This window comes from Fusarium verticillioides, chromosome 7, assembly GCF_000149555.1.
Source record: "Fusarium verticillioides 7600 chromosome 7, whole genome shotgun sequence".
NCBI lineage: Eukaryota > Fungi > Ascomycota > Sordariomycetes > Hypocreales > Nectriaceae > Fusarium > Fusarium verticillioides.
Window position 1 is genome coordinate 507,247 of NC_031681.1, and position 9,523 is coordinate 516,769.

The window sequence follows — 9,523 nt, forward strand, 5'->3', positions numbered from 1 at the left end:
TTCCGAAGAGCGCCGACTTCTTTGACTATGGGATCGGTTGCCAGTCCTGTGACGCTGGGATATGTTTATCAGGAAAGTGAGAGGAGAAAACCGAAGCTATGAGATCATAAATGGAGGATCGGAGACAAAACCGACGATTTATTTTGCACATTCGGGTGATGATAACCCAGCGACAAAGGATGAGACGCCAAGTGTTTGGAGCGGTGGATTACGACACATTTACATGATTACGACAACGTTGAGAGATGGATTGATGTTGGGGTATCAGTTTGATTGATTGAAAAGAGGACTTTGTTGCATAATTATACCCTTTTGCCCGGGTTGTCCATCCCATCTGTTCGCCTAGGAAATACACAGTTTCAACAAGAAGGAAATAATTAAAAGGAATGGCTCCGCGCTCACAAACCCTACCTTAACCAGACCCATTCTTGACAGCGATCACAATAGCCATGATGATGAGGAATACTACAAGTGCCAAGAGTGCCATGAGCTTGACGTTTTTCCACCACATCTTGCGCTTGAGGCCACGACTGCGCACGCGGAACTCTCGTGCGCTACCACCAAGGCGGTCTGTCTTGTCAACCAGCAAGTCCAGCCTTTCACCGCGCTCAAGAAGGCTCTCAATGTTCTTAGTCATGATCCCCCTAACGTCGTCGATCTCGCGCTTGGCGTTTCCGATGGCATCGTCGCGGCCTCCGCTTGTAGTACCGTATTCGATCATGAGAGACTTGAGTTCCGAGTTGAACGAAGCTGCGCCGTAGTTGGGCATGTCGGAGAAATCAGTGCTCTCGGGAAATTGCTGCAGGAAGCGCTTGCGGATTTCGAAGAGATAACCGAATGGCACGCGACGGCCGAGGGATGAGTCGGCGATGACGAGGAATGTTAGACCGCCTGCGGAAGGGTACTCGCGATGTTCAGATGGAGATTCGGAGACATAGTGGATTTGGTGCTGGCCGTGGGTGTAGGTGAGCTTTTGAGGGTTTGTGTGTTCGATCTTGGGGAGGATGAGGGATGCGAGGGATGAGGTTTGGGAGGAGGCCGATGTTGTGCATTCTGAGAGGATCGTGGTATTATGCGCGATACAGGAGCTGTAGATTGTTAGCTGCGTTTGTCGATATTGATGATGATTGACGGACTAGAGCAAGGGAGTCGCAGGAGTCGATGACGATGCCATGATGGGCGAGTCTGCGCCTAGTGTTATGAAGTGATTGATTGGTGTTGAAGATAAGGCGATTCAAGATGAACCCTCAAGACGAGGCTGACGAAAGAAATGGAAGCAAGGTAAGCAAGATAATTAACCCAAGTCAAGTCAAGTTAGAGTCAAGTAACAAGTCTACAATGACGACTCTGCCTGGTCGCGGCGTCTCATCGTCATTCCCCACTCTCATGCGAACGCACGGAGGCCGGCGGAACGAATCTCCGTCTCATGGGAATTTTCTGAGACGGGTTTTCATATGATGGCAAGACTTGGTCGCATTCGCCCTAGAGCAAAGACACGGTCATTTAACGATTGTTTTTTTTCGTTTCTGAGAGGAGCATGTTTGGCTCACTCTTTGTTTTTTCATAATGAGCTTTTTACTCCGGGCTGGAGGCTTACGAGCTCCTATTGTTCGGGTGACGAGAAGGACGATATCAACTTCACCAAGACTTTCAAGAGCGCCGAGTCCAATTAAGAGGAAACATGGACCGAACAAGGTTGAAGCCCGAAAGGCTGGAGAGAAGAAGTCTGAATTTTCTCCAAAGCTGGTATGTTTTATTTTCTCATTTTGAGGACATCACTTACCAATTTAGGTGACCAAAACTGATGACAGAAATGACATGAAGAGAATGAGGTTCGGCATGGACAAAAAGTCAAGTGGACGACATGGAATGTTCCGATCAACTGTTTTGATGAAGTTTCAAGATGTCATGAAAAATGCAAGCAAATCTTCTGTGTCTGCTGCGGGTGTAGGAGAGGATGAGCTCCATCAACAAGCCTCAATGTTTATGAAGGTGCTGGACTCAGCATTCGACATGGCTGAGCAGAACATCACCGACCGAGTCAAGAACCCCCTATTCTGGAATCTTCGCGACGCTTTCATACTGAAGGATATCAAGGGTCTCACAAACGAGATCCAGTACTCCTTTCAATCATTTCTCATTCGACAGCGCTTCTCAAAGGGTTTGGAGGAGAGCCACAAGCGACTGTTGGACTTTCGGTTTCCTTATGAGTGGTTCCCTGCGACGAGAGCCATGCAGCGCACTATCCATGTTCACGTGGGACCGACGAATTCTGGAAAGACGTACAGAGCCTTGAAAGCGTTGGAGAACTCGAAGCGAGGAGTTTATGCGGGGCCGTTGCGTTTGCTAGCAAACGAGGTTTATCAGAGACTCAAGGCTAAGGGATTACCGTGCGCGCTGTTGACAGGAGAGGAAGTTCGTTTGCCGGAAGATACGGATACGTACTTTACGAGTTGTACGGTGGAGATGGTTCCCTTCAATGAGCGGTATGACGTTGCTGTCATTGATGAGATTCAGATGCTGGCTGATCCGGATCGTGGCAGCGCTTGGACATCTGCGCTGTTGGGCGTTCAAGCGAAGGAGGTTCATCTTTGTGGTGAGGAGAGAACTGTGAGTTTGATCCAGAGTATTTTGCGCAGGTATCGGCGATAAGTGCATCGTGCATCGATATGATCGTCTAAGTCCTCTGGAGACCATGGATGAGGCCCTAGACGGTGACTACAGTCGTCTGGAAAAGAGAGATGCGATTGTCGCATTCAGTCGTCTGAACTTGCACGCCCTGAAACGAACAATCGAGAAGAAAGACTGGACGACGATGTGCGATTATCTACGGATCTTTACCGCCTGAAGTGCGTGTTCAGCAAGCTGCGCTCTTCAACGACCCCGACAACGATTACGACTTTATCGTCGCCAGTGACGCTATCGGTATGGGTTTGAACCTGGAAATTCGACGAGTTATTCTTGAAGCAGTCGCAAAGTTTGATGGAAATCACAACAGAATGCTCACGCACCCTGAGCTGAAGCAGATTGGTGGTCGAGCTGGACGATATCGAACTGTCCGCAACGCCGCTGAAGCAGGGAAAAATGCCGACGTCGCTGTTGAGGAGGAGAAAAAGGTTGGCTATGTCACAACAATGGATAGCCAAGATCTCAGGTCGGTGCATCGAGCTTTCGACGCCACAGTTGATGATATCGAGGCCGCGTACATTTCACCACCGGCTGCTGCCATCGAGCGCTTCTCAACATACTTCCCCAAGGGAACACCTCTATCGTTCATCCTCATGCGCATTCGAGAGCTAGCGTCCGTGAGCAAGCAGTACAGAATCCACATCTCCCCAGATAAGCTAGAGATTGCCGACCACGTCCAGGATATCCCTCTGACGATCTATGATCGACTGTTGTTCACCAACTTGCCCGTGAATACACGAGCTCAGAACGCAATATCTGTTCTGCGAGCCCTCGCCAGGATCGTCGCCAACAGCGAAGACGGCTCACTTCTCAGAATTAAAGAAATTCCCCTGGAGAACCTTGACATCGACTTCAAGACGTTCAAGGGCACGTCAATGGACTATCTTCACAGGCTTGAATCACTGCACGCTGCTATTAATCAGTATATCTGGCTATCCTACCGATTTAGCGGCATGTTCCGCGATCAAAAGCTAGCATTCCACGTCCGATCTCTCGTCGAAGAAAAGCTGATTGATACACTGGAGAGGCTTGATTTCACAGAAACTGACCTCAAGGGTATCCGAATGAGGAACAGAAAGGAAGCGCGTAAGACGACAACGTCGCGTGAAGAACTGGGAGAGGCAGATCTTAAGGATCTAGAGCAAGAGTCGGATGAAACACCTATTGGAGATGAGCTGGCCTGGAAGGCAGCAGCTCCAACGTCAGGATGATTGTATAGTACCTAGATGACATGGCATATGAACGGCGTTGGATTGGGACTGTATAGAGATGGATTGGATGTAACTTTATTATTAGAGCAATGTATCACCACATTTGTACAATAGATGATGCGTACATGAACTATTATGGTTATTTTCCGCACGTGCCTTTGTTTCAGATGAGTGTTGAGTGTTTGCAACATGTTTGCCTGCTTCTGAGACATGCAGTTCGTGACTTTGTGTTACACTTTAGAGTTTAGGTAGGCAGCTCGTGTTAATTCGACAATTTCAAAGTTAGCCTTCAATTTCAGGCAGCAGCCCAAAAAAATAAATAACCTTTGTCCTGTGCTCGTTATTAACTTTCTGTTTGTCCAATGAGTCAGAAATTCAGCTGTTGGTTGTACTCCAGGTTATTGTTTGTCCATGTTGCAGCCAATCGAACGTCTCTCCTGAATCTCAAAATTCAGGGACCGTAGGGCTCCCGGGTTGCTCCACTTGTCGTCATTCAAGGGCACTGACCCCTGTCAGCAGCCTATTTGGAGTGGGCATTTCAGCTGAGCGAGGCTCCCCTCTCCACTTTCTTTCACGCTGACAACTCTAGCTCAAGCTTGAACTTGGACTCCTCATTGCTCTGTACACAATCTCTTGCACAGCAAAACCCTCTACAGTCATTGTCGGACCGAGCTTCACGACAACCATAATGGAGTCGAGCGGTCTTCACCCCTCCTTCGCCAACAACGCCGTGCCATCGGCACCATACGTCCGTCGAGCACCAAGCCCGCCATTCATTCACATCCCACCGACAGGACAATGCGGCGTCTCCGCTGCGCCCATCCTCCTCCCATCGTACGAACACGTCGACTCGAGTCAGTTGACGGACCACGATGTAAAGATCATCACGCAAAACATGCAGCAGATCGCGACAGATCGTGCGGCAGATTGGTCCTATGAGCAGCGACGTGATGCCCAGAAGCTAGTGGACTTTCTGTACCTTGGTCCCAACAGCATAGCTAAGAATATCAAGTGGTTGCAGGAGGAGGGCATCACTATGATTGCTGTGGCGAGGGATGCGCGTATGGCGGGCGTGAAGCTCATGGGTGTTGAGAAGGCTGCGAAAACGCTCAACATTGAGGTCCGGTATATCGATCTGGAAGGCAACGATAAGCTGATCAGTTCGTTTCCTGACATTATTCGACTGATCAACGACCATCTTTTATCCGTGTATCACAGCCAAGCCAAGGGTCGAAATAAGAACGGCGAACTCCTCGTTGATCCAAGCGCATTCCGCCGGGGCAAAGTCCTCCTCACGTGCGAGACGGGCAACGACAGATCAGCGGCCATCGCTGCAGCCTACATCATGGCAGTTTTTGGAAAGGATATGATCACCGCGGTTCAGTTCATCAGCATACAGCGATTCTGCTGCGCTTTCGACGAGGACACCAAGCGGAAGTTGCAGTGCTGGGAGGATATTCTACGGGCGCGCTCACAAGTCGCTATGGAGCGGGCTGTAACCCCCAACGCGGCACATACGAAGCGACATATTGACGATGTTATGGATACGAGCGAGAACCCTAACGACAAGGGGGACTTTGCGCTGGATCAGGATCGGTTCAATGGCAGAGGATCGTTTGCGCCGTTTGTGGATATGTAGAGACGACGGATTGATTGACTCGAGGTAGAGTAGAGGTATGGCGTTTTGGACTGGTTTAGATACCCTGTATACTTATTGGCAGTGTCGGATTCTGATATCTGATGCATCTTACGGCAATGGGATTGTTTGTTTTGTATTCTATTCTCGATGGTCTCAAGCTGTTGGAGGGTCACCAGATGGTTGCTTATAGAGCGAGACTTGAATCTCATAATATCGTCTGAGAATTGTGTCTTGGCCCGCTTTGAATGAAATTCTGAAGAATGGAACATAGACTCGAGCCAGGCGTTATGACCAGGTGAAGCATTATTTTTGGAAAAATAAATGAATGTATAATGCTCCAGCTGTTGAAGCTTAGTGAAGTCATGATCGAAAGTGAGTGGTGTATCCGTACTCTCATCAGCTTCAAAGCCAACGGTGTCTAGGGGTTGACTTTATGTGCCTGAATGAGGCTCTTTTTATTATTTACAAAGAAGCTATACTTTTTGATAAGAAATGAGAGAGACTGTTATCCCGAGTGACTAATTTGCTGACATGTATGAGCTGATTACTGAATGTTGAGTCCGTGACTGACAGCTGCCGACACCTGGCAATGAGGGACAGATAATTCGACCTTGATGAGACAAGTTGTTCTTGAATCATCGCGTTCTCAAATAAACACGTGTGAGTTATAGATTCCCACAGGGTTGTTAATTGCCTGTCTCGGTTGTCTTGGTCCCTGATTGTCTGCCATCTTTGCGTCCTTCATTCACACAATTCAAAACACTTTCTTATCCTCTTCTCACTCATTCTTGATACACACTTTGCTTTCATCGCTTACGCTAAGAGCTACAGATGAGATACTTGGATCTCAGACTTTTTTATCTTCACTTTATTACTGGCTTGCTCTCGACCAGGGAAAGGCAAGAAAACTTGAGACCCTCATCCAAAGTGATGAAGAACTTGGGCAGTCTGGTCTAAGTTAGGGGAGCATTTACCGAGTTTATTTGGCAACCTCTTCTAAAGCCTCATGTTTGCTTGCTCTCCGAGGCGACCTCACAATCTCGACGCCTCCTCAATACTCAACCTCGACACCACCATCATGGAACATCTCAACAACTCGACACCTCCGCTCCGAGGAAGACAATAGGATGATCTCTCTTGGGGTGTGAAGTGGATTATCCTCCGTATGTTCAGCAACAACAATCGTTTCGCAAAAGTCACCAGTCTCATCTTGCATCTCAGCAACCAACAGGTCAAGGACTTTATGGAGATTTACCTCCGCGAATATTACAGTTGGCGGATCTGGCAAGAGTGTGTTGAGAAGATACCTCACGTTGATCTATTTGAACATGCTCTTGAGCAGAGACAGACTGTACAAGAGCTTCTACGTGAACATCGTCCTCCTCTCTGCACTGATAATGTTCCGGACCAAGACAAACAGAAAGGCGTCGAGTTTCTGCAGGGATTGAGGATCGCTGGTGTAGTTGAGGAGTTTTTGGAGTATACAGAGAATGGCCTGCTTGACTTTCTTCGACTGGATATCGAATGGGAGTTCCTCCAGGATGCTATCGACAAGCAACAGATGCTGGGTTCGTTGGAGCTTGGTTGGCTTGACACAGAGAAAGTCGGGCGGCTCATGGCTCAGTTTTCCGCTACTGAATCATCTACGGGCCCATTCCGGTATCCTGAGCTGGGAGATCCCTTCTTGGGCACTATTAAGAAAAGACTTACACCTCCCCCGGCAGATACCACTGACGAAGACGTTACGATGAAAGATGACGGCTACGATTCAGACGCGACACATGATGCATCTGAAGACATGGAGGAGAATGACAAGCTAGGCGACAAAGGAAAACAGCCAGCAGGTCCTGAACAACAAGATGAGCAAGCCGTCAAAGATGCTCGACCCCTGACATCCCTCATCCCAGGGCCGCTGGGGGAGATACCCCTTCCATATCAACAACACATCTTACAGTTGGCCTCTCAGAGATATTATCACCAAGCCTACACCCACTTGAAAGGAAAAGCAGTGTCTACTCTTGTAGAGGAAGAAAGACCACCATACCCGCCAGCCTCGGCGTATTGTCCTACAGGGTTTCACTACCTGGCAAAGCAGAAGCAGGTCCGTGGGCTTATCGGGCCCCAAGGCGGAATTAGATCAATGCATCGAGGTGAAGTTGAGCATGGAGAGGGATCTGCGAGACAGGAGGCGAAAGGGAATGCTTCACTGGCTGCTGGAAGGGTGCCTGGTGCGCCTCGACTTTCTCGAAGGGGTTTGGAGAATCGGACAATTTTGACATCTCATTTCGAGGATGAGTTTCTGAATGACCCAAGATATGACTATGTCATGAATCAGCGTCAGAGGCCAGTGTATTTGGAAGAGGTCCCGAAGGACGACATGGAACAAGAAGAACAGTATGCGTCCTTCACTCCCGCCCCTAATGAAGAACCTTTGTCATTCATCCGAGCAAGTGGTTCAACACTCCAACCCAATCAACACTCTGCGCCCACAATCCTAGGCCACAAAGCCCCTACCAACAACTCTACACCATCTGAACAACTTCGCCAGATGCTCGACGCCAACTGGTCAGGCTTTCTCAAAAAGAAGGGAAGCAAATCAACGGCAAACTCAGTCACCCGGCAGAGAACCCAAGACATCGAGAGCGAAGTGGAAGCTGACCCCATGACCATGCCGATCGATGTGCCGGAGCCAGAGAACGATGGTGATTACAACCCGAAGAAGAAGAAGAAAACGCCGCCCAAGAAGTCTGGACGAGGAAGACCGCGAAAGGCTAGTCTCAAGAAGAGGGAGAGTGAGGGGAGGATCTAGTGGGTGTTGGCACTGTTGAGATTAGGCTGGTAGTGATGAAATGTTGCTTAGATCGGAGGCGATGGTCACAGCTGGCTAGATAGCGGGAGTTGGAATCTTTGGCGTGTAGTTATTTGACCTAATTTGCTACTTTTCAAGAAAGACATCACTTGCTGATTTTATAGACTTTGTGCCACGATGCAATGAATTGGTTGTCTATATGTTGTGTAGTAAAATCCCGGACCCAAACACCATGCAAATCTAAACTCATCATAAGAGCCTTCTATACTTTTACAAATAGTCTAAACCTTTTTACAACTTAGGATCCCAACCCTAAGCTTTTCATAACCTCTTTTGAAACATATTATGCCCATTTGGAAGTTGGTAGTATATGGCCTGCTGCTGAAGCATAACCCCCGGAACCCCAAATCTAGTTGGGATCTGGGGATCGGAAGAGGGAGGTGGAGCGAGATGGGGAGCGAGAGGGAGAACGGGAGCGGGAGGGAGAACAGGAGCGGGAGGTGAAGGTGGTGGAGGAGCGAGATGGGAAGCGGGAGCGGGAGCGGGGAGCGGGAGAGGGAGCATAAGCCGCAAAGGGGGCCGGGGGCACAGGAGGTTGCTGATACACGGGACCAGCAGCCTGAGAGTAATAACCCCCCGGCCCGGCTGGAGGGCAAAACACCGAGGTTGTCTGTGACAGACTTTGGCCGCAATTTTTACAAAATTGATTCTGGCCATAAAGTTGGCCAGGCTGGGTAGCCGTTGTCCCACTAGCCATCGTAGCAGCCGCTTCAGCAGCTGCCCGATCATCTCGCTGTTGTCTCAACTCCGCCATCCTCTCCCGGTCCCATTGCCTCTGCTGCTGGTTTGCAGAGAGGCGCTTAGGCGGTTTGCCGACGCCGTTGGGGACACGCTTGGGGCCCTGTTGCTTTGGCACCCTCTTGGCAGTAGCCCGGCGCTGCTTGGGTCGAGGTACCCCGATGAGCTCAGGAGCGAGACTCTCATCAGGGACGTTATTGACGACCATGTCTGGGCCAAGAGGGGCTGGAGAAGCCGTCGTCTGAGACTCTATGCCTCCAGTCACAACAGGAGGGACAGGAATGGGCAGAGCAAGGCCGTGGGAGTGGGAAGGGGATGAGGGAGGGGGGGTGGGAGGGGGAGGACCCCAGAGACTTTGATCCTCTGGACTCTCATCCA

The 9,523-nt window shown here is 49.6% G+C and overlaps 5 protein-coding genes across 5 annotated transcripts; 3 read left to right on the top strand and 2 right to left on the bottom strand.

Moving 5' to 3' along the window:
* Positions 1–231: 231 nt before the first annotated feature.
* On the bottom strand, positions 232–1,350 carry FVEG_06691 (vesicle-associated membrane protein 7). The gene is made up of 2 exons (XM_018895091.1): positions 1,137–1,350; positions 232–1,088 (listed from the first exon to the last, which is right to left on the bottom strand). Exons 1-2 carry the CDS (start codon positions 1,172–1,174, stop codon positions 413–415), a joined length of 714 nt encoding a protein of 237 aa, XP_018752298.1. The 5' UTR covers positions 1,175–1,350; the 3' UTR covers positions 232–412.
* A 128-nt stretch (positions 1,351–1,478) lies between these two features.
* Positions 1,479–4,054, top strand: FVEG_06692 (hypothetical protein). The gene is made up of 2 exons (XM_018895092.1): positions 1,479–1,746; positions 1,792–4,054. The coding sequence occupies exons 1-2, from the start codon at positions 1,567–1,569 to the stop codon at positions 2,650–2,652; spliced, it is 1,041 nt and encodes a 346-aa protein (XP_018752299.1). The 5' UTR covers positions 1,479–1,566; the 3' UTR covers positions 2,653–4,054.
* Positions 4,055–4,476: 422 nt separating this feature from the next.
* On the top strand, positions 4,477–5,928 carry FVEG_06693 (hypothetical protein). Its single transcript, XM_018895093.1, has one exon. The coding sequence runs from the start codon at positions 4,588–4,590 to the stop codon at positions 5,536–5,538; it is 951 nt and encodes a 316-aa protein (XP_018752300.1). The 5' UTR covers positions 4,477–4,587; the 3' UTR covers positions 5,539–5,928.
* Positions 5,929–6,703: 775 nt separating this feature from the next.
* Positions 6,704–8,502, top strand: FVEG_06694 (hypothetical protein; the record flags this gene model as incomplete). The annotated part of the gene is made up of 1 exon (XM_018895094.1): positions 6,704–8,502. The coding sequence occupies one exon, from the start codon at positions 6,704–6,706 to the stop codon at positions 8,345–8,347; it is 1,644 nt and encodes a 547-aa protein (XP_018752301.1). The 3' UTR covers positions 8,348–8,502.
* A 254-nt stretch (positions 8,503–8,756) lies between these two features.
* FVEG_06695 (hypothetical protein) lies at positions 8,757–9,353 on the bottom strand (the record flags this gene model as incomplete). Its single annotated transcript, XM_018895095.1, has 1 exon — positions 8,757–9,353. The coding sequence occupies one exon, from the start codon at positions 9,351–9,353 to the stop codon at positions 8,757–8,759; it is 597 nt and encodes a 198-aa protein (XP_018752302.1).
* Between the last annotated feature and the right edge of the window lie 170 nt (positions 9,354–9,523).